The sequence below is a fragment of the Denticeps clupeoides genome, chromosome 14 (genome assembly GCF_900700375.1).
Source record: "Denticeps clupeoides chromosome 14, fDenClu1.1, whole genome shotgun sequence".
NCBI classification, from domain to species: Eukaryota; Metazoa; Chordata; class Actinopteri; order Clupeiformes; family Denticipitidae; genus Denticeps; species Denticeps clupeoides.
The window spans coordinates 6,924,440-6,949,408 of NC_041720.1; the positions used below are offsets into that span (position 1 = coordinate 6,924,440).

Consider the following 24,969-nt stretch of genomic DNA (forward strand, 5'->3'; position numbering starts at 1 on the left):
CATCATGTGATTTCCAGGCCCGATGTTACAGCCTACGTCTCTCACCCCCTGTCCTGCAGTACCCCACGATACACAGACATGCATACAGTCTGCAGGGCTTGTGATGTCAGAAAGTGGTGCCCTCGTTGTCTGCTAATGTGCCCACGCAGGGTGTCCATCACAACTGCTGTGTCCTCTGAACGGGGATGTAGTTTATTTTTTTTCTGCGGACCCTGTAGCCACGTCCTAGGTTCCCCGTTCCCCGTTCCCCTCGAGCTCTCAGACGTCAGAGAGACCCAGTTACAGACGTCTCACCTACTGTAGCAATAATAGCAGTCAAAATCAACATTATGTGCTGCGATTCACTAAAATTAAAAAACACGTTAACGCAATTAACCCAGCCACTTTTTTTGGTTTTCTTCTCATGTGGGGTTAGTCCTACGATAGAGAACCGTTACAGAGATGATCCCCACATAAAGATGGAGACAGACACTAAAGGAGTTTTAGGGTCGATTCGGATGGTGTGTGCACAATTACATTATTTTTTAAATGAAAACACATGGCTACTGAGGCGCTTAAACACAGGAGCAATGCAGGGGCCGTCTTACCTGCTTGGTGCCTTGGGCAAAAACCTTTCTGGGGGAAATCCCTCCCAGTACACACACAAACACCCATATACATTTGCAGGTACATAAATATATATATAAGAATTGTACATTAACATATTTTTGGAAAAACCTGTTGTCTGAATCATACTGAATTTAACCAGATGAACATATATGGGGCTTTTTCTTGTCCATCTTCCATTGGTGTTAATTTTGCACTCCAATATCAACATCCATCCTCCAGCCTGAGGATTACCCCAATGTAAACTAATATACACTTTAGTGTGCATATTCGGTTTGTATTTTCGCACAACCCAGGAAAAATTAATTGTGACATAATTAGCTAGGAATATCATATAAAAGCCACGTGGAGACATGACGTCCATGTTTAAACTCCACACACCTGGAGATGGAGCCAAGCATCCTGCTTTCTTGACCGCTTCCTCACATTGGCGAGAGTGAGGGATGGAAGTGTTAACATCTTTCTCATAATCAGCATCCTTCATTTCAGCATATTTTTTATTTCTGCCTTCTGCATGGAGGTCCCTGGACTTGCACACACTCTCACTTGTCTTCTATTATTATCATTTAATGCTGTTTTTTCAACAATAGTTTTGCACACTGCTCATGCACTTAATTCAACTGTCTGGTCTTTATTCTATGTGTCTTGAAATGCAAAAAATTAAACATTCTCTTCTACTGTATATGAAGTTGAAGTTGAGCTTTATTGTCATTTCACCTCAACATCAGAAACAACGTGTTAGACAGTACATAGTGGAACAAAATAACGTTTCTCCGGAACCTGGTGCTACATGTAATATTTGAACAATTAGACAAAGTTACATACTGACACAAAGTGTGCAACACCGACAAACTGGGCTACATAAAGTGCAAGCAGGGTAACATAGGCAGTGCAAGAATAACAATAAAAACATGTAGACAACAATGAGACAGACATCTCAAATGGATGAAATGAATAATAAATGTGCAAAGTAAAATCATACAAATATTGCTGTGCAAAATGTAACAGTGCATTAATAGATAATATTACAGATAGATAATATTACAATATAACAGAGGTAGTTCAAGTGTGTGTGTGTGTGTGTGTGTCAGTCCAGAGGAGTGAGTCCCTGAGTGTTCAGGCGTCTGATGGCCTGTGGAAAGAAAGTATTACATAGGCTGACAGTAAAGGCCTGAATTCTTTGGTACGGAATGCTCTCAATGGTCCCTCTGTAGAAGGTGGTGAGGATGGGTGGTGGGAGATGGGCTTTCTTCAGACTCCGCAGGAAGTAGAGATGCTGGGCTTTCTTGGCTGTTAAGCTGGTATTGAGATTCCAGGAGAGGTACTTTGTATCCTTGACGATCTCCACACAAGATCCGTTGATGTTCAGTGGAGAGTGCTCCCTCCATTCTCTTCTGAAGACAACATTCATGTCCTTCATTTTGTCCACATTCAGAAACAGATTGTTGACCTTACACAAGTCCGTCAGTCATTGCATCTCCTCTCTGTTAGCTGACTCATTGTTCGTGACCACCGTGGTCTTGTCATCAGCGAACTTGATGATGTGGTTGGAGCTGTGCATCGCTGCACAGTCGTCGGTCAGCAGGGTGAATTGGAATGAACAGCACTGGACTGAGCACACAGCCCTGAGGAGCTCCAGTCATTAGTGTGGTGGTGGAGATCTGGACAGACTGAGGTCTCTCAGTCAGGAAGTCCAAGATCCAGTTGCAGAGGGAGATGTTCAGGCCCGGCAGGCTCAGCTTCACAATCAGGTGCTGAGGATTGATCGTGTTGAATGCTGAACTGATGTCTATGAACAGCATTCATGCATTCAGCAATATGTGTCCTTATTGTCCAGGTGGGTGAGGGTCAGATGGCGGTGGCGATGGCATCGTCCTCGGAGCGGTTCGAACGATAGGCAAATTGAGGTGGGTCCAGGGTGGAGGGCAGCAGGGCTTCATGTGTTTCATGACCAGCCTCTCGAAGCACTTCCTCATGATGGATGTAAGTGCAACGGGACGGTGCTCTTACATATATCCCTGGTCCCACCGAATAGACTGATCATCATCTTACCTGCACATTCACTCACTGCTTATAATGTAAACATTCTAGACCTTTGTCTCCATTTAATATTACTTTATTCGTTTTATTTATCTTTGTCAGACAAAGTTTTAATGTGCATCTGCTGGTTTGCTTCAAACATTATCTTGCCGTACTTGTAATGAAGACGTCTAATCTAAACCCGACAGAATTTTATATGTTGCCTCATCACGCGCACATTAATGAATCATCATCAGACCTATAAAATGTTCACCTTTCATGATCTACATCCACCAGGGTCCCTGTCTATTTATTGTGTCGTGATAGAGAGACGCTGGAATTAAGCAGAGAGAGAGAGAGAGAGAGGGAGGGAGGGAGAGGGATAGCTATAGAGACACCGCGCGCGTGTGTGTGTGTGTGTGTGTGTGTGTGTGTGTGTGCGCGCACGCGTCTCGATTCGAACTCTAGCATTGCAGCGCGAGACTCGGCACAGGACGCTGGAAGCTGCTGGGGATGAAGATGCCTCGCTCGTCCCCGTCGCCCAGGTAGCCCGCATCCCCCTTCTCCCCACGCAGATGTGCGTGCGGCCAGACGCGCCGAGACGCGAGGGAAGTTGACGCCGCGTCGCGAGCAGCCCTGAACCGGGAGGACCGGGGCGACGTCGGTTCGCGGCAGGTACCCGTGCCCTCCGTTCACGCGGGTTCTGCGTTTCACGGATCCACGAGAGTGGGGTCCGCACTTATGTGGGTCAGCTGGTTGGCCAACGGGCTCCTTCGCCATCCTCATCCTCAGCCGCCGAGAGGAGTGCGGCTTTCAGGCAGTGTAGGTGTGGGGTCGTCGTGTAAATACAGGAATGCTATCTTCATAATCACGCGATTTTTTGCTCCAATTTTATTGCTATTAGAACACCCAAAGTTCCCGCGCCGAGTTCGGCCAGAGGCGGGAAAAGTCTTGACCTGCCTCGTCAATTAACCACGAATTCGTGCACGTTTTCACGTTTTATTTCACCACTTTCAGCCACGTGCGGTTTAATGGGGACTTTACAGGGACACCGAGACCAATGGGAACGCGGCAAACAACTAAAAATGATTTCTGGGTCACCCCGTCTCTGGGCCACTTCTGTTCCTTCACGGCCTCTCGCGGACTTCACCGGTTTCCCACCGAAACCCCGGACCCGGTTCTGGTCTGTTCTGGTTCTGGTCACACGCCTGGGTTTTAGGCGCCATCATTTAAATGTATTTACGGCTTGTTTGCTTTTCAGACACCAGCTGTGTGACTTTTTCTTTTTTTTTTCATTTTGTGATGTTAACTGGCTAATCAACAAGCTAATTCATTTGCACAGGAGACACGGTTAACGTAACAAGAAGACACGCTAATTGCCATGACAACGGAAGCGTACAGCGCGCCTGTGATTGGCTGAGTCATTTATTCCGACGCTCTGATTGGCCGGTTCATTTGCATCGGTCTGCTGTCTGAGGCACTTTTGAGGGCGTTGATCCCTTCTCGAGAAAACGTAAATATCCTGAAAATGTATATGAGATGTACAGAAATACTAGAATAGTATTAGAATAGGTTATTATGTTGATGATAGTTAAAGTAGTATTACTGCTGGGTGTGGGACTAGAAAAGACTGAATAAATTCAACTAATAGAAATGGCTTGTATGCTATTATTTTTTTAAAACCATTGCTAAAACTGATATGGAACAAGAAGGAGCATTAATTTCAGGCTGCAGGCTCCTCTTAAGCATAGAGATGGTCAGGTCCACGCAGTGAAGTTGGAGACACCTGCAAGCGTAATATTTTCAAACAAAACTACTGCATGAAAAAAAAAAAACAGTTTAATTCTGCGTGCTAAACAAGTGCTGCGGGACACTGGCGAGTCGGTTCAGAAGCGAGGTGGGTTTTGTTACAACTGGGTCATTAGATGCTTGGTGAAAGTGGTGGATGAGTCACATGACTCACATCTGTGAGCTGCATTTCTAAGTGCCCAGGGCTATGTGCCCCGAGGGACCCGGTTACAGCCTACCCACTGCTCCGGTCCAGTGTGTTTGAGATGCGCTGTAGATTTGGTTCCTCACAGGCTGTTTTTTTTAACCCAGTTAATGCAGTAAATGTAAATGAAAATTAAGTTTTGTAATCAGTCAGTGCATGCAAAGCTATCTTTGAAAGTGAAGTGATTGTCACTTGTGATACACAGCAGCACAGCACACAGTGCACACAGTGAAATTTGTCCTCTGCATTTAACCCATCACCCTGAGTGAGCAGTGGGCAGCCATGACAAGCGGTGGGGGAGCAGTGTGTGGGGACGGTGCTTTTGCTCAGTGGCACCTCAGTGGCACCTTGGTGGATCGGGAATCGAACCGGCAACCTTCTGATTACGGGGCCGCTTCCTTAACCGCTAGGCCACCACTGCCCCAAAGGTACCCATCGTGGGGCTCCAACCCATGACCCTGAGATTAAGAGTCTCTACCGACTGAGCTAGCCGGGCACTTTTTAGCCGGGCACTTTTAGCTAGCCGGGCATTTTTGGTTATGAATAAATAGGACATTTATTACCTTCACTGCATTAAATTCGTTAAGGTATCTTTGCAGTATGCATTATTATTAATGATGTTAAGTTGCATGTGATTTTGTCAAATAATTAAAAGTGTTTGTAATTTTGTGTTAAAACCTGTTCTCTCTATGGCCTGTGTTGGTTGCTGTGTGTTGTATTTTGTGTGTATGGGTGTGTTGAAATCTGTTCTCTCTATGGCAGGTGTTTGTAATGTGTGTTGTATTTTGTAATTTTGTGTGTATGGGTGTGTTGAAATATGTTTTCTCTATGGCAGGTGTTGGTTGGTGTGTGTTGTATTTTGTAATTTTGTGTGTATGGGTGTGTTGAAACCTGTTTTCTCTATGGCAGGTACTGGTTGGTGTGTGTTATATTTTGTAATTTTGTGTGTATGGGTATGTTGAAACCTGTTTTCTCTATGGCAGGTGCTGGTTGGTGTGTGTTGTATTTTGTAATTGTGTGTATGGGTGTGTTGAAACCTCTTCTCTCTATGGCAGGAGTTGGTTGGTGTGTGTTGTATTTTGTAATTTTGTGTGTATGGGTATGTTGAAATCTGTTTTCTCTATGGCAGGTGTTGGTTGGTGTGTGTTGTATTTTGTAATTGTGTGTATGGGTGTGTTGAAACCTCTTCTCTCTATGGCAGGAGTTGGTTGGTGTGTGTTGTATTTTGTAATTTTGTGTGTATGGGTATGTTGAAATCTGTTTTCTCTATGGCAGGTGTTGGTTGGTGTGTGTTGTATTTTGTAATTGTGTGTATGGGTATGTTGAAACCTGTTTTCTCTATGGCAGGTGTTGGTTGTTGTGTGTTGTATTTAGTAATTTTGTGTGTATGGGTGTGTTGAAACCTCTTCTCTCTATGGCACTTGTTGGTTGAAGTGTGTTGTATTTTGTAATTTTGTGTGTATGGGTGTGTTGAAACCTGTTTTCTCTATGGCAGGTGCTGGTTGGTGTTTGTTGTATCTTGTAATTTTGTGTGTATGGGTGTGTTGAAACCTGTTTTCTCTATGGCAGGTGTTGGTTGGTGTGTGTTGTATTTTGTAATTGTGTGTATGGGTGTGTTGAAATCTGTTTTCTCTATGGCAGGTGCTGGTTGGTGTTTGTTGTATCTTGTAATTTTGTGTGTATGGGTGTGTTGAAACCTGTTTTCTCTATGGCAGGTGTTGGTTGGTGTGTGTTGTATTTTGTAATTGTGTGTATGGGTGTGTTGAAACCTCTTCTCTCTATGGCAGGAGTTGGTTGGTGTGTGTTGTATTTTGTAATTTTGTGTGTATGGGTATGTTGAAATCTGTTTTCTCTATGGCAGGTGTTGGTTGGTGTGTGTTGTATTTTGTAATTGTGTGTATGGGTATGTTGAAACCTGTTTTCTCTATGGCAGGTGTTGGTTGTTGTGTGTTGTATTTAGTAATTTTGTGTGTATGGGTGTGTTGAAACCTCTTCTCTCTATGGCACTTGTTGGTTGAAGTGTGTTGTATTTTGTAATTTTGTGTGTATGGGTGTGTTGAAACCTGTTTTCTCAATGGCAGGTGCTGGTTGGTGTTTGTTGTATTTTGTAATTTTGTGTGTATGGGTATTTTGAAACCTGTTCTTTCTATGGCAGGTGTTGGTTGGTGTGTGTTGTATTTTGTAATTTTGTGTGTATGGGTGTGTTGAAACCTGTTTTCTCTATGGCAGGTGTTGGTTTGTGTGTGTTGTATTTTGTAATTTTGTGTGTATAGGTGTGTTGAAATCTGTTTTCTCTATGGCAGGTGCTGGTTGGTGTGTGTTGTATTTTTTAATTGTGTGTATGGGTGTGTTGAAACCTGTTTTCTCTATGGCAGGTGCTGGTTGGTGTGTGTTGTATTTTGTAATTTTGTGTGTATGGGTGTGTTGAAACCTGTTTTCTCTATGGCAGGTGCTGGTTGGTGTGTGTTGTATTTTGTAATTATGTGTGTATGGGTGTGTTGAAATCTGTTTTCTCTATGGCAGGTGTTGGTTGGTGTGTGTTGTATTTTGTAATTTTGTGTGTATGGGTGTGTTGAAATCTGTTTTCTCTATGGCAGGTGTTGGTTGGTGTGTGTTGTATTTTGTAATTTTGTGTGTATGGGTGTGTTGAAATCTGTTTTCTCTATGGCAGGTGTTGGTTGGTGTGTGTTGTATTTTGTAATTGTGTGTATGGATGTGTTGAAACCTGTTTTCTCTATGGCAGGTGTTGGTTGGTGTGAGTTGTATTTTGTAATTTTGTGTGTATGGGTGTGTTGAAACCTGTTTTCTCTATGGCAGGTGTTGGTTGGTGTGTGTTGTATCTTGTAATTTTGTGTGTATGGGTGTGTTGAAATCTGTTTTCTCTATGGCAGGTGTTGGTTGGTGTGTGTTGTATTTTGTAATTGTGTGTATGGGTGTGTTGAAACCTGTTTTCTCTATGGCAGGTGCTGGTTGGTGTGTGTTGTATTTTGTAATTTTGTGTGTATGGGTGTGTTGAAACCTGTTTTCTCTATGGCAGGTGCTGGTTGGTGTGTGTTGTATTTTGTAATTATGTGTGTATGGGTGTGTTGAAATCTGTTTTCTCTATGGCAGGTGTTGGTTGGTGTGTGTTGTATCTTGTAATTTTGTGTGTATGGGTGTGTTGAAATCTGTTTTCTCTATGGCAGGTGTTGGTTGGTGTGTGTTGTATTTTGTAATTTTGTGTGTATGGGTGTGTTGAATCTGTTTTCTCTATGGCAGGTGTTGGTTGGTGTGTGTTGTATTTTGTAATTGTGTGTATGGATGTGTTGAAACCTGTTTTCTCTATGGCAGGTGTTGGTTGGTGTGACTTGTATTTTGTAATTTTGTGTGTATGGGTGTGTTGAAACCTGTTTTCTCTATGGCAGGTGTTGGTTGGTGTGTGTTGTATCTTGTAATTTTGTGTGTATGGGTGTGTTGAAATCTGTTTTCTCTATGGCAGGTGTTGGTTGGTGTGTGTTGTATTTTGTAATTGTGTGTATGGGTGTGTTGAAACCTGTTTTCTCTATGGCAGGTGCTGGTTGGTGTTTGTTGTATCTTGTAATTTTGTGTGTATGGGTGTGTTGAAATCTGTTTTCTCTATGGCAGGTGCTGGTTGGTGTGTGTTGTATTTTGTAATTTTGTGTGTATGGGTGTGTTGAAATCTGTTTTCTCTATGGCAAGTGTTGGTTGGTGTGTGTTGTATTTTGTAATTTTGTGTGTATGGGTGTGTTGAAACCTGTTTTCTCTATGGCAGGTGCGGGTTGGTGTTTGTTGTATCTTGTAATTTTGTGTGTATGGGTGTGTTGAAATCTGTTTTCTCTATGGCAGGTGCTGGTTGGTGTGTGTTGTATTTTGTAATTTTGTGTGTATGGGTGTGTTGAAATCTGTTTTCTCTATGGCAGGTGCTGGTTGGTGTGTGTTGTATTTTGTAATTTTGTGTGTATGGGTGTTTTGAAACCTGTTTTCTCTATGGCAGGTGTTGGTTTGTGTGTGTTGTATTTTGTAATTTTGTGTGTATGGGTGTGTTAAAATCTGTTTTCTCTATGGCAGGTGCTGGTCGGTGTGTGTTGTATTTTGTAATTTTGTGTATGTGTGTGTTGAAATCTGTTTTCTCTATGGCAGGTGCGGGTTGGTGTGTGTTGTATTTTGTAATTTTGTGTGTATGGGTGTGTTGAAACCTGTTTTCTCTATGGCAGGTGCTGGTTGGTGTGAGTTGTATTTTGTAATTTTGTGTGTATGGGTGTGTTGAAACCTGTTTTCTCTATGGCAGGTGCTGGTTGGTGTGAGTTGTATTTTGTAATTTTGTGTGTATGGGTGTTTTGAAACCTGTTTTCTCTATGGCAGGTGTTGGGTTGTGTGTGTTGTATTTTGTAATTTTGTGTGTATGGGTATTTTGAAACCTGTTTTCTCTATGGCAGGTGCTGGTTGGTGTGTGTTGTATTTTGTAATTTTGTGTATGTGTGTGTTGAATTCTGTTTTCTCTATGGCAGGTGTTGGGTTGTGTGTGTTGTATTTTGTAATTTTGTGTGTATGGGTATTTTGAAACCTGTTTTCTCTATGGCAGGTGCTGGTTGGTGTGTGTTGTATTTTGTAATTTTGTGTGTATGGGTGTGTTGAAATCTGTTTTCTCTATGGCAGGTGCTGGTTGGTGTGTGTTGTATTTTGTAATTTTGTGTGTATGGGTGTGTTGAAACCTGTTTTCTCTATGGCAGGTGTTGGTTGGTGTGTGTTGTATCTTGTAATTTTGTGTGTATGTGTGTGTTGAATTCTGTTTTCTCTATGGCAGGTGTTGGGTTGTGTGTGTTGTATTTTGTAATTTTGTGTGTATGGGTATTTTGAAACCTGTTTTCTCTATGGCAGGTGCTGGTTGGTGTGTGTTGTATTTTGTAATTTTGTGTGTATGGGTGTGTTGAAACCTGTTTTCTCTATGGCAGGTGTTGGTTGGTGTGTGTTGTATTTTGTAATTTTGTGTGTATGTGTGTGTTGAATTCTGTTTTCTCTATGGCAGGTGTTGGGTTGTGTGTGTTGTATTTTGTAATTTTGTGTGTATGGGTATTTTGAAACCTGTTTTCTCTATGGCAGGTGCTGGTTGGTGTGTGTTGTATTTTGTAATTTTGTGTGTATGGGTGTGTTGAAACCTGTTTTCTCTATGGCAGGTGTTGGTTGGTGTGTGTTGTATTTTGTAATTTTGTGTGTATGTGTGTGTTGAATTCTGTTTTCTCTATGGCAGGTGCTGGCTGGTGTGTGTTGTATTTTGTAATTGTGTGTATGGGTGTGTTGAAACCTGTTTTCTCTATGGCAGGTGTTGGTTGGTGTGAGTTGTATTTTGTAATTTTGTGTGTATGGGTGTGTTGAAACCTGTTTTCTCTATGGCAGGTGCTGGTCGGTGTGTGTTGTATTTTGTAATTTTGTGTGTATGGGTGTGTTGAATTCTGTTTTCTCTATGGCAGGTGCGGGTTGGTGTGTGCTTTTCAAGACCCAGGGTGGTTTCATTAGGATCTTGCCCGCTGCTCTGAGGTTGGCAGGCACTCCCAGTCCCTCCTGAGCTGATCTGGGTCTGTGCCTGCTGCAGGTTGGCATGGCCCATCCCTGTGTCAACTCCTGTGCCCGGCTGCTCCTCTTCGCACTCCTTGTCTTCCCTGCTGCCCTCTCTGTGCCCACCCCAACGGCACGCTTAGTTGCTCGTATGGACGGTGATGTCATCATTGGCGCCTTGTTCTCCGTGCACCATCAGCCGTCGGCGGAGCGCGTTGCAGAGCGGAAGTGCGGTGAGGTGCGTGAGCAGTATGGCATCCAGCGAGTGGAAGCGATGTTCTACACGCTCGACCGTATCAATGCCGACCCGGACATTTTGCCGAACATCACGCTGGGCTGCGAGATCCGCGACTCATGCTGGCACTCATCTGTGGCGTTGGAACAGAGCATTGAGTTCATTCGCGACTCCCTCATATCCATCCGCGACGACCCCAACAGCGCCGCCAACAGGTGGTGTGCCGAGAACGCCTCCCCCAGCCAGGCGGCGGCCACCAAAAAGGCCATCGCAGGCGTGATTGGCCCAGGCTCCAGCTCAGTGGCCATCCAGGTGCAGAACTTGCTGCAGCTCTTCAACATCCCCCAGATCGCCTACAGTGCCACCAGCATGGACCTGAGCGACAAGACACTCTACCGCTACTTCCTGCGCGTGGTTCCGTCGGACACACTGCAGGCGCGGGCCATGCTGGACATTGTCAAGCGGTACAACTGGACCTATGTGTCAGCAGTACACACAGAGGGTAAGGAATGCATACACACGCACACAACGTGCAGAATGCACAGGAATACACATACGCACATGACAATATTGCAAATGCTCCGGGGGTCAGAGGTCATTGTATGGCCCTAAAAATCAATGGAGCCCACTTAACCACAAAGTCCGGGTCATGACGTGCAATCCCCACTCTTACCTATGCTGCTACTGCCATTATGTTTCTGGTCAACACACTAAACCCTATTTGGCTAAAGGAGGACTGAACCTATAATGTGTCTCGCTAAGGCATCGTCTACAATAAGCACAGTAATGACAGTTAAACTGAACCTTATTAAGTTGGTTTTACTGTCTAATTACACATGCTTGGGGTGGAATTTAGAAAATGCAACAAATGGCAAGTTTTCTATTTTTGATTTTGAGATTTTTTCTATACAGTATGAATGGTGAATTTTTTTGCCTTCTCTCTTCATAATAATTGTTAGATTTGCCGTATGAATCCAAGAGCAATATACCACCAAATCACCCTGTTAATGAATTGTTGTTCTATTACTTCTGTATTATAAAGATAAAAACTTTCTCCTTGCCATCTTCCCGTCTCTTCCTCTCTCTGTGTATGTGTTTATGGTTCAACTTGTGCCCCGGCGGCATGATATCTTTAGCCCTGTTCTGTTTTTAGATTATACCCAGCGGTTTGATTGACATCTAGGGTTTGAATGACAGTTGTCAGTGATTGATATGTCCAGTCAACATGATGGTGATAAATCATGATGTGTGATGATGTCATCAGGGGGTCAGGTGACATGCGCCAGATGGGTTAGGAGCAAGCAGCATGACCTGTAATGTGATATACTGTATAATGATGATAAAATAGCTAATTCTTGGAAGAGAACAGGTTACAGCTGACTGCACCGGTCTGCGGACATGAAAAAGCTCATCATTAGTTCAAGATGCATAGCCAGAATTATAACATGTTATTATCACTTCAGAAATACTAGTTGCCTGAGGCTGATAGGAAAAATGGAACAAGGGACCTTTCTGTCTTATGCTTGTTATCGTAATACCTTGAGTCTGAGTTGACTTACCTTATCTGCCTCATTCGGCCTCACAGCAGGTAGAGGTCTGATGTGCTGAAGAGGTTGTTCGCATTACTCCCTTGCAGTAATTGATGGTGTTTTTTAATAAAAGATTTGGAACATTCATTCAGAATCACCAAACATAAATCTGAATATGACAAATGCAAAAATGCTAAATATTTTCACCAAACCTGTCTAGTTAAATGGCCAGTTAAAAAAGTCCAGACATTAGTTTCTCACACCGCACTCTCAGGTCACACACTTATGAGAAATGATTAAAGAACTGAAATTGATATACAGTGTTTTATGGTTAGAATGCTTGAGGAGGAGAGGACAAAATCTGTTCTTGGTGAACTGGTTATAGTAGGCCTGTGTGTTTTAGTGCTATAAGGAATGTGTGTGTGTGTGAGCAGGAAAGAGAGAACGAGAGAGAGTGAATTTCTTTGCAAGGTGACCTAAAATTCATTCTGCAAAAGGCTACTCTGCAGTGCCAAATAGTACGGGGTAGAGTAGCTAATTTTGGTGTAGCCAAGAGCTACAACTGGGATCCCAGGTTTAAAGAGATATTCAAGTATTTTAGCACACTGTTAATAGGGCCGGGCGGCCATTTTACTCCTCCCTCTGAACTTTGAAGGGAAATGGAATGTAGCAGAGAGCACAACACAGTCAGCACTTATTAAAGACACAACCTTTATATGGAACTAACGGATACACCTAGCTAGTGTGACAGTAGCCATATACAACACAACCAACACAAACATTATACACCATTTAAATCCTATAATAGCAGTACCATGTACTGTTAGCATAATTAGCATTTGTATGTAGCAGTAACGGATCAGATAAAAAGTTCGGAAATATCTATTAAAATTCAAACTGAGTCTTAGGTTGGAATTCTTTTTTACTTTTTGTTGTTTTGTTGTTCTGAATGGTGTGTAGGTAACTACGGCGAGAGCGGAATGGAGGCCTTTAAGGAGCTGGCAGCGGAAGAAGGGCTGTGCATTGCCCATTCCGACAAGATCTACAGTAACGCGGGCGAACGGCAGTTCGACCGGCTGCTGCGGAAGCTGCGGGAACGACTGCCCAAAGCACGGGTGGTGGTGTGTTTCTGCGAGGGCATGACTGTACGCGGCCTCCTCATGGCCATGAAGCGCAGGGGTGTCTCCGGAGAGTTTCTCCTCATTGGCAGGTAACAGCAGTGTGGCTGAGCAATCTGGGTTAATGTGTGTGTAGCTTATTGAGTATGAAACAGTGTATGTGTGTATGTGTTAATGGGTGAGTGATGAGGAGTGTAATCAGCCTGTCCACATGTAGAGAAAATTTCAGATCCATTTATAAAGCCTTAGACAAGCAGAGCAGAGCTGATAGGCCTGGCACTGTACATACACATACACACACACATTATCCCACTCTCTTTCACACACACCTACTCACTCATACATACAAACACTTTAATACAAATACAAATTGACTCACATGCACACTCACACTTCACAGTCACACATTCACTCACATTCTGGTCCAGATGAATGATTTTCAAACAATGTTCAGCAACTTCATTGCTTTTTACATATAGGTTCTGGTGGCTTAGCTATACAAATTCTGTTCTCAACACAGGTAAATGGTGTATGCCACATACCCAACAACCAGTCACTGAACAGCATTCTTTGTCCTGCTCATTGTCCCAATTTTTATTTTAGGAAAAATTTCCTAGAAATGTATTTATTTGCTTGATTCTTTCTCCCTTATGCTGTAAACCGTTTTAGTCTAAGATCATCTCTCCATTGGTCAGTATAGTGACAAAATTATATACAGTACCAAATGAATAGGCAAATGAACGTGTGATGTCATTTGACAATTGAACTTCCGTCTCAGTTTTAGCTGCAAAAGCAAGGCTTTGTAAAACACAACTTTTAACCTGATATACTCAGCTAAGGAATGATGTGAAGCTCATATTGAAAAACTGGAAACAGTGCTGTGATATTTGCTTTTGTTCCTAGGGAACGGTGGAGGGGGCACATTCGGCGCCATCACATCAAGTTCACACTGCATGTCTGCAACATTACTGCAAATTAAAGAAGCACTGAGCACAATTTGTATGTTTCAACCGCTCCCAGCTAATTAGCTTTCAGATAAAATAATCTGAAGACATTGCCACCCTGCCATGTGGTAGGGAAGGCACAAGTGAAACACATTATTTAATACGACTTTATTTTAAGAGAACAAAGTATATGAAAAAAACCTAAACAATCTATGAGGGTCAACGGCATCCCAAATCCAGGCAGTATTGCTAATGTACTCAGACAAATGGGGTGTTATTGACAGAGAAAAATGAGGCATCCAAACACGGGTGAACACAGTCGGGGTCAGTGAAAAACCCAGGCCCAAGAGTCAAGAATGCATGGCACTTGTATGACAGAGTGACAAAAAGGAGTGGCAATCAAGATTACAATGATGTATTTGATTCTGTATGCTGTCAAATCTTCTGCTGTTCATATTTACAGTTCATTCATGCCGTACTGCTGAGTATTGCTGAATGTATTTTTCCTGACCTTGACAATCACGGTACAGTTTATCTATAAAATTCAACTCAAGTCTGAAGTGAAGACGAATGTAGCGGTAAAAAGAACTAGTTTGCTTAGTTGCGGTTAAAAACACACAAAGACACACATGGATGGAGTGTGTGTGTATGTTTGTGTGTGTTAAAAACAGCCACTGTCCTCTGGATTTTTACTCCCATGTGTGAGATGGTTGTCACGGTGAGCACTATCACCATAGAGACAGTTTTTCTACATATTTTACCGTGGAAACCAAAACAAAGTGTGTCTGAAAGCCTTAAGAAAGACTGGGCACAAGAGGAGGCCACAAACTTTTGTCACAGACACGCTCAGACACAGGGACGATTTTGATGGGATGATGATGTACTCTTTGGAGTCTGACTTAACTGAAAAATTAATTTGTGTTATATAATAAGCCCTGACATGCCATGTGTTAATGGTGGGACAAATATTTCAATCAGCTTGGTTCCTGCAATGCCCTCTTTACAGATCTTCCACCATTTACAGTGAAACCCTTAAAGATGACTTTTGGCCAACCTAAAATGGCACACCCTGTTGTTCAAAGACCTCAACTAGATACTCACTTTCACTGTTGCAGACATATGCAGTGACTGCTCAGCATAAACCCATCAACTCAGAAATAAAGATGTATGCTCCATTCGAACCAATGTGTTCCGTAGCGTGGTTGGTGGTGTCACAGTGGAATGAGACATCACCTTGAGGACCCATTAGGTCCAAGAGCTCCTCGTCTCCATTTATTACATAGTAATTTGTGCTTGCCTGCTCATTCTTTTGGGGTAAAAGTTTTACCCCAAATGGATTTGGGGTAAAAGGGCTGTGCAATCTAAATCTAACACCAATAACCTTGGATGAGAAGCCATTTTTATAACCAGCCCTCCTCCCCTATCCCTTTTAGTGATGGCTGGGCGGACCGCAATGAAGTTGTAGAGGGGTACGGCCAGGAGGCTGAGGGAGGGATTACCATGAAGCTGCACACCGAGGAAGTTAGGACATTTGACGACTACTTCCTGCGTCTGCGTTTGGACACAAATACAAGGAACCCGTGGTTCCCTGAGTTCTGGCAGCATCGTTTCCAATGCCGGATCCCTGGTCACCCACACGAGAACTTCAACTTCAAAAGGATTTGCACAGGTATCATATACAACCATTCTGAAGCAACTAAAGAGTTTTTCAAACTCTTTCAAATACACAGTATTTTCAATGCTGTTTTTTTGTGAACACAGGAAATGAGAGCTTGCAGGAGAACTATGTTCAGGACAGTAAGATGGGCTTTGTGATCAATGCCATCTACTCCATGGCTCATGGGCTGCATGGCATGCATGAAGCACTGTGTCCTGGGTATGAGGGCCTGTGCGACGCTATGCAGCCCATCGATGGGCGAGCACTTCTGGACTATCTGCTCAAAACCTCCTTCACAGGGGTGACAGGCGAAGAGGTGTACTTTGATGAGAATGGAGACACGCCTGGCAGGTAATGTTGGTCTCGGTGTGTGTGTGTGTGTGTGCTCTGGATCGTGAGGCTTGGCACATTTGTTGAGTGTGTGGTTCTGCCACTGACGCCCCCTCTCAGGTACGACATCATGAACCTGCAATACGTGGAGTCGACTGGTCGCTATGACTACATCAACGTGGGCTCTTGGCAGGAGGGTGTGCTGCAGATAGATGACGACAAGCTGCTGATGAACAACAGCAGGATGGTGCGCTCTGTCTGCAGCGAACCCTGCTCCAGAGGCCAGATCAAGGTGAGTGGGACAGAGTTTGAGGTGTGTGTGTGTGTGTGTGTACAACGTGTGTGGAAATGTCTGTGGTGCTGGTTCATGGAATCCGGACAAAAAATGGAAATCATACAGAGATGGGAAAGTTCTTGACACTTCTGCAATGATTTGGAGAAACTATGAGCTTATTGAAGATGTTTCATAGTGAAGCACACATTTTTCAGCACAGATACACTTGATATCTATAACCACAAAATCCACATCAGGTCCGTGGGTGCCTTTGCCCATCCTGGGACTTTGGGACACACACACAGGGTGGGGTGCCAACCCACCACAGGGTGCACACACCATCCACACACTTGTTCACAGCTACAGCCAATTTAGAGCCGTCAATCCATTTAGTGAGTTCCTAGAGGAAGCCGGAGGACAACACACGGACAGCATGCACACTCCACACACACAAACCCACAACTTACAATGACACCATGTGCTCAATGAAGCACAGATAATCTTCATGCAAATTCATTTAAATAAAGTGAGTAGAAAGACTCTTTCATTTTCCAAAACTGTTCCAGGGCATTTTCAGTGACAGAACCGCTATGTGATAATATGCAACATTGCCCGCTGGTTCAGGGATAGCCCTTTTCACAACAGTGCTGTCTCTGAAAATGTCCTGGAAAAGTCTGGGAAAAGGTCACCCTTACGCTTCTGTGAAATCATCTTGCTTGTGAAAAGATAATAAACATCTCTGGTCCATTTGAATTGTTGTTGTGGTTTTCTGTGTAGAATGAATTTGAAATGGTGATGTGTCTGTCTTCTCTCCTGAATGTTTTCTGCAGTAAGACGATGAGTGAGATTTTGCCCGTCTAACACCCCGGCTATCTGTTTTTGTTCAGACAATAGATGCTAAAGCAGGCGCAGATGGTGAACTATTGACCTTTGACCCTATGTTAGGTGATCCGTAAAGGGGAAGTGAGCTGCTGCTGGATCTGCACCAGCTGTAAGGACAACGAGATTGTCCAGGACGAGTTCACCTGCAAAGCCTGCGAGCTCGGCTGGTGGCCTGACAGTGAACTAGAATGTAGGAAAACTAGTCTGTTCATCCATTCATGCATCCATTCATCCATTTATTTTTGCTTCCCACTGTCCCTCGAACTGCTCAACCAACCACAGCCATCTCATCCATCCATCTGTCCGATCATTTGTCCATGCATCGTCATTAGGATCTGCAGCAGAGGCATCTATCTGTAAGTCTGCCGATGTATGCATTCACCCCATTTTTGTTACCATTCTTGTCCTTGTTTAAAATGGCCTACTTAAAGGTGCAGGGTGAACGATTTTGACAGCTGACGAATCTATCCCCCACAAAACAAGGGACAGTATTCCACCAATTAGCTGTTCGCCTCTATTCCCCCCTATTCACTGTCTACTCCTAATAAGGACCTCAATCATGGTAAACAACAGAAAACTAATAATGCTGCATACTTACATGTGGCATCCGTTATTTTAACCACACTTGCACCCGTGTTTCCTACACATTGTTACTGCGAGACTAATGATGCCCAGCTCACACCTAGTCAGAGACAGGGAACAGTGTTGGAAGGAGGACACAACGAGGAACTTGTGGCTGCGGTGCATGATGGGGAGGGCGAGTCGTTGTTGCATTTGTCAGTAAGCGATCTGTGTCGCATGCCCGATTCGTTCTCCACATGCGCGAAGAAATCAGGGCAGATCGGCCAGTCTGTACGGCTCACTTGCTGACACGATGCCAACTCTTTCTCCCTCTCCCTCTTCTTTGTAGATCTGAGCTGTCTAGATGCTACCGTACACACTTCCTCGTGTTGCAGTTATGCTAACTTCAGCTAAATTACGTCTGTCATTTGAATTAATCTTTAAACCTTTTAGCCTAGAAATTTTACACATTGCACCTTTACCCTGTAATTTCATAACCCACTGTCTTCCACTCTCACTTCCTCATCTGGCCCTTATTCGCCCTTCTCTCTCTTTCTCTCAGTCTGCGAGCCTCTTCCACTGAAGTATTTGGAATGGAGCAGTGCGGAGTCCATTGTCGCTGTGGTCTTCTCCTGCCTTGGTATCCTAGTGACACTTTTTGTCACATTCATCTTTATTCAGTACCGTGACACGCCCGTGGTGAAGTCATCAAGCCGGGAGCTGTGCTACATCATCCTAGCAGGGATCTTCCTGGGCTACGTGTGCCCATTCACACTAATCGCAAGGCCCACTGTGGCGTCGTGCTACTTGCAGCGCCTCCTGGTGGGCCTGTCGTCTGCCATGTGCTACTCCGCCTTGGTGACCAAGACCAACCGTATCGCGCGCATCTTGGCTGGCAGCAAGAAAAAGATCTGCACCCGGAAGCCGCGCTTCATGAGCGCTTGGGCACAGGTGGTCATCGCGTTCATCCTCATCAGCATCCAGCTCACCCTCGAGGTCACGCTCATCATTCTGGAGCCGCCCGAGCCCGTCCGGTCCTACCCCTCCATAAGCGAGGTCTACCTCATCTGCAACACCAGTAACGTGGGTATGGTGGCACCTCTGGGCTACAATGGCCTGCTGATCCTCAGCTGCACATACTACGCCTTCAAGACGCGCAACGTCCCCGCCAACTTCAACGAGGCCAAATACATCGCCTTCACCATGTACACCACATGCATCATCTGGCTGGCCTTCGTGCCAATCTACTTCGGCTCCAACTACAAAATAATCACCACATGCTTTTCCGTGAGCCTCAGCGTTACCGTGGCGCTGGGCTGCATGTTTACTCCTAAGATGTACATCATCATTGCCAAGCCTGAGCGCAACGTTCGCAGCGCCTTCACCACCTCGGACGTGGTCCGCATGCACGTGGGCGACGGCAAGGTCGCCTGTCGCCGCAGCAACAGCATCCTTAACATGTTTCGCAGGAAGAAGGACAACAATGCCACCGGCAGTGCCAAGTGAGTCACAGAATGCAGAATCATTTCTTCGATTTTACAGAGTTGAAATGGAACACGTAATTCTTGGTTGATTTCTGTTTTATTGATTAATTTTTCAAGGACGATGCACAAGTATAACGCTAAGAAGGAGAATTTCTGCAGTCCCTGAGTATACAGTTAAAAGAACAGCCATTGGGAATAAAACCTTTAGTGGGGTGCTGTGCACAAAGCACAATTACAGAAGATATAAAAGACAAAGCGGATCAAATTGTCTGTAAGCTGTGATTTCAGGCTGATTGTTACTGTGTGGTTTCTTGTATTTCCTGGTAATCTATTCCACTGAGGTAATTTTCTGAATGGTACGAGAGAGTCTCGCACGTTCTGAACTCATGTTGGTGTTATTTTCTTGTGCTTAAATTTTCACTGAGCGTCTTACTAATACTACGTGTATCCAGTTTTAGCCTGCGAACAGCACTAAATCATCAGAGTCACCTGGACTGAGAAGGGCACTGACACTTCCTCAGAAGTGTCTTTTCATTATTTTTCACCCTTTCTTGCTGAATTGCAACTGGCCAGTTACCCTGAGCGGCTGAGAGACAGCATTTCAGATTGGGAGGGTAAAGAATAGCGCGTGTGTCAGCTGACTTCTTCTTTTGCACGTGTTTTGACGTGTTCTCATATACTGTATGTATGAAAAGCCGGCAGCTCCTCCCAACCCCCCTTGTTCCTCTTCCTTATTCGCTCTCTGCCTCTCTAACTCAATAAATGGACAGAAGGGTGCCTGTTTCTCAGATAGTTTGGAATGGTGATCCAAGAAAATTGCAGTAATATTTTAGGAAATTTGATTTTAGATATTGGCTTGGTGGCCAGGGGCAAGCAAGACGGCTGATACTTGTAATTCTAAAGAAAATGCCTGTTCCCTGCATTGTTTAAACCAATATTTACTGCTCTTGCTGGAATAAGGTGACTGGCACGGCCAAGTGGAAAATAACTGCTGATGGTGTCTTTCACACTGGTGGAGGCAGATATGAGTGAGATGTGTTTGGATTACAAATGAATTACGTTCTGAGTGAGACCGTGACAATGGCTTTTAGTAGAATTATTAATTTGTGGCAGGCTCTGTAGGCAGGCTTCACTTGGAACACAACTGGGTGGAATTCCTTCAGTCATCCCGCATGATTTCTTAAAACGCATCTGTGTATGTCAGCTTATTTCAGTCATTTAAAGAAGCACATTCTACACAGCGATTTTGGTTTATTCACACACATGGTTAAAACTTTCACAGTATGAAAGTGGCCTCTATAGGGTTGAGACAGAGCTGAGTGTGCTGGTGAATTCTTGTGGCCATGCTTGGGGCCACGACTTGTCTGACTCCACATGCATCGGAGTCATGTGCATGTCCTCCCCCTCCAGGACTTATGCTGAGTATTATATGATGGGGTCTGGCTGACAGTGGTGGGGGTTTATTGGCTAGTTGTGATGGGTTGAAAGTGTGAAAATAGAAAAAAAAAACTCTCTTCCATGGTTAAAAAAGAAACTGCTGCTGTTACCTTGGCTACCCAGTCACTGCAGAATCAGGCATTCATTACAAGAATTTTATCGACTAACAAATGGATTGTACAAGAAGGAACTGATTGGCTATGTATATGAATTTCTTAGAATTGTATTTACTTGCCTTATATTGCATGATTAGCTGAATTTTGCATTAAATGCTATCTGTGTCCAAATATTGTGCATTGGGAATCAATGCTCAATTAATCCCAGGTACATTCGCATTGTAAATGGGATAAACATATAGACATCAGGTGAAATGTGAAGAGAATAACATGGTGATGTGGCGAACACAATATGATGTGCAGAAGACCTTAAAAATGGCAGGTCTTTATAAATGCAGCAGTTAGTTTTGGCGGTTAGGTTCAGTTAGTGCCGGAAGGAACAACGGCCGATGAGCGAGTAACAAGGTCAAGGGTGCCCAAGACTCCTTGCTGCAGTGAAGGCAAGATAAACTCTAGTGAAGCACAATTAGCTGAAAGCCTTATTACTGGTCATGGTAGAAATGTGTCACAACACATTGTCTATTACAGCTTAGCAAAAATGTTTGACAATGGCCGTGTGAATGTCAGTACTGGAGCCTGAAGCAATGGGAGAAGGTGGCCTAGTTTGATGAATCACATTTTCTTCTTGAAAAGAGCTTGTGGCCGAGTTTGTGTGCATCATTTACCTGGGAAAGAGATGGCAGCAGGATGCATTATGGGAAGAAGGCAGGCTGTCAGGGGCAGTGTGATGCTCTGGGCGATGGGAAAGCTTGGGTCCTGGAATGCATGTGGCTGTTCCAAATTCTCTGATGGCAGTGACCTCTGTCAGCAGGATAAAACACCCTACCACATTTCAAGAATGGGCTGAGAAACATGACAAAGAGCTGAAGGTGTTGACTTAGCCTCGAAATTCCCCAGATCTTAATCCGACTGCGCATCTGTGGGATTTAGTAGAAAGACAAATCCAATCCATGGAAGCCTCACCTCCAATTTACAGGAATGAAAGGATCTGCTGCTAACATCTTGGTGCCAGATACCACAGGACACCTTTGTAGGTCTGGTGGAGTATGTGCCTCAGCACAAGAGTGACCTACATACAAGATAATAAATGTACATGAAAAAGATTCGACCTATAACGAAGACAGGAGCCACACACACTATTACTAGCAGAAGAGCATCACATACAATACTTCTTTCATTTACATTTACATTTACAGCATTTATCAGACGCCCTTATCCAGAGCGACTTACAATCAGTAGTTACAGGGACAGTCTCCCTGGAGCAATTTAGGGTTAAGTGTCTTGCTCAGGGACACAATGGTAGTAAGTGGGATTCGAACCCGGGTCTTCAGGTTCATAGGCGAGTGTGTTACCCACTAGGCTACTACCACCCTTTCAAATTTGTTTGCTTGTAGATAAATATATGGGAAATGAACAAGGCATCAGTGAGGGAGAAGATGTACTGGGATATTGGTGAACAAGTCTTGGAATGCAGACCCAGATGTTAAGGGATTGATTGTTGCCCTGATGTTCATATCTGGATACAGATTGCACTTTAAAGCAAAGTGTAAATGAGGCCGCTACTATGATAATGTTGATTGTGTGGCATCATTTTAATGAACTCTGATGATAATGGCTGTGTGTTGTAACTGATGATGAGGACGCTTGTAGTGAGTAACACGTTGTCTCTGTCTCGCCCGTAGTTCTAATGGAAAGTCTGTGTGCTGGTCTGACTCAGGTGGCAGACCACAGATGAGCCAACTGACTCCACCCCGACGCCCCTCTGTGTGTGTGATGAGACCGCAGGCCTCGACGAGTCAGACAGCCATCATCAGACCTCTGACTAACACAAACACGCACGCACCCCCCCCTCATCTCCAGCCCTCCGACAAGGCTCAGCCTCTACCCCAACATGTGAATGGTACGGCCCACGATGAGGGAAGGCTTCAATCTGATTCGTCCTCAGAGCCGGCCGACCGCACCACTGAGATGCAGGAGGGGGAACTGATCAATACTCTAATCACTAACATTTCCATTGACCACACCTTTGAGGCTGTCCCTGATGACCAGCTGACAGGAGTGACCAATCAGCTGTCCCCAACCATGTCTGGCAGCGGGTTTGTGGATGAAACAGGGTTTATGGATCCAGTGGAATATGATCTCTTGCAGGATTTTCTATGTGGGGTAGAGGAGGAGACGCAGAGTAAGATGGCCCTGTTGACACCGCCCACCCCTTTCAGAGACATCTCCTCACCTGTCCCCCACAGAAACAGCCACAGCTCCGCAGATGCTGTGACCTCTGCCCCTGTCATCCTTGGTAACTGCAAGCAGAGTTCCTCCACACTGTGAGGCTTTGCATGATTTCAATCACTTTACCAATTAATCAACTTATTTATTTACTTACTTATTTATGTTTCATTTGCTTGCTAAACACTGACTACTCTGTGAACTGATGGATAATTATTGTGATCACAAGCAGAGGACATAGAGACAGAGATGGAATTGTTGGTGCCCTGCCTTTCTGAGAGACTTCAAAAGGTCAGAGGTCACCTACTCCTCATGCAGGGGAGGATGGAGAGACGTATGTGGACTTAACCTTACACACTGCTCACACACACTACAGATGCACACACACACATCCGTGCAGACATACACACAGTGTAATTATCAGTTACTAATCGCTTTGCTGCTTCTCTAGACCTCCCTGTTTGTCTGAGTTCAGTCACCTCTCCACCAACACCTGACATTCTGGGCCAGCTGTGTGTGTGTGTGTGTTGTGTGTGTGTGTAAACATGTGTGAAAGTGGTTGTTCCTGCATCATTTCCACAGAGGATGACTTGATTGTAATGTTTACTATGGTGTGTCACTGTTGTGCAAACTGGTATGTTTTATAAAACACCGGAGTGGGTGGGTCTCTCTCTGGCCCGCCTACTTCTGATTAAGGGAAGAGCAATTTTAGAGGATTTTGTCTGTCAGCCTTTAGGACTCTTTTGCACTGATAGTCTGTTTGGATTTTCCAGTAGCCTACATGTTTCTAATATTAGAATGTGAAATATTTATATGTTTTAAAGAATTGTGAAGAGATATTATCAATGTTTAATGTTTTGCTTTCAAGCTGAATAGAAAATTAATGAAGTTAAGAGCACTTTTTTTTTTTTTTGCCAATTTTTTACTTAATGGATCAGTGGCTTCTAGTTGCATTTAGGGTAAGTTTGACTAATCAGTGAAAGAGTTATAACAAGGAATTATGTTTTATAGATCTATAGATGTATTAAGCTGTTAAGTCATATTGTAGCTCAATTGTTCCTAGCATTTATAGTATCTTCTTGCCTTATAATGAAGTTACTGTAGCGTTCTCTCCCCAGACATTGAACCAGTATGTGTTTTCACGAGAAGAAACTGTTGTGACTGTTGTCGGCCACAGACACGTTGTACAGTACAGTACTTTTTTGCTCTCTTTGCCCCCAATTTTACTGCCCACCAGTTATTTTTCAAGTAACTTGCAGTGAACTAAATGGAGGATGCTACAGTATATTTTTTGTTAAGCTCCAAATAGTAGTCTAATAATTGTTAACCCAATTTCATGATTTTTATTTTTTGGACAGGAATAGATTATGCCAAGAGAGACTGTGTAGTAAAATAAACAAGTTAAATATTACTACAGTCTATTTAATGGCTTTCATGTTATGAAAGAAAGGGACAATAATCCTCCTTATCTTATTGGACAATTATGTCAGCTTGCTTAAATGATCCCAATTAAGTATTTTCATTAATTTTATTTTATTTTTGTGGAACACATCCTGTTGTTTTTTTAATGATATTTGTTGTCCCCCTTGCCTTTATTGGGTGTCATTTTCTACCTTTTAATTATGTAAGTGGCAAGTATAGGACTTAAACTGTAAAAAAGAAACAATCTTAGTAATGTCAAAAGGGTTCAATTAAGCCTAGTGTGAGACTAAATAAAATTATTTTAGCAAAATAGATGCCATTTGATTAAACTGTTAAAAAAGTTTTCAAAACCATTGTCTGGTGGTGTGCATTTATGTAAATTGGTTTGAGATTTGCTCACAGGCACTAAACCGTGTGGTAGGGACGGAGTTGCCAGATAACAAGACCAAGGATTCCTGGGAAAACAAGCGGAGCTGTGAAGACGCCCATTCAATGCCATCTAAACATAAATGATCATAAACCGTTTAAACTCTTTTTTTAATATAAATGTAAACAACTTTGATTTCACGTCGACATTCGACCT

At 43.6% G+C, this 24,969-nt stretch overlaps 1 protein-coding gene across 3 annotated transcripts; it reads left to right on the forward strand.

Annotated features, from left to right (window-relative positions):
• Nucleotides 1-3,072: 3,072 nt before the first annotated feature.
• Nucleotides 3,073-24,736, forward strand: grm1a (glutamate receptor, metabotropic 1a). 3 transcript variants are annotated; one of them, XM_029002490.1, is made up of 9 exons: nucleotides 3,073-3,300; nucleotides 10,087-10,908; nucleotides 12,896-13,145; nucleotides 15,431-15,666; nucleotides 15,759-16,005; nucleotides 16,105-16,276; nucleotides 17,204-17,330; nucleotides 18,264-19,203; nucleotides 22,421-24,736. In XM_029002490.1, the coding sequence occupies exons 2-9, from the start codon at nucleotides 10,215-10,217 to the stop codon at nucleotides 23,064-23,066; spliced, it is 3,312 nt and encodes a 1,103-aa protein (XP_028858323.1). In that variant the 5' UTR covers nucleotides 3,073-3,300; nucleotides 10,087-10,214; the 3' UTR covers nucleotides 23,067-24,736. The 3 variants fall into 3 exon arrangements, with proteins under 3 accessions (XP_028858323.1, XP_028858325.1, XP_028858324.1); XM_029002492.1 differs by having other exon boundaries at nucleotides 22,456-22,710; XM_029002491.1 differs by having other exon boundaries at nucleotides 3,077-3,170.
• The last annotated feature ends 233 nt before the right edge of the window (nucleotides 24,737-24,969 follow it).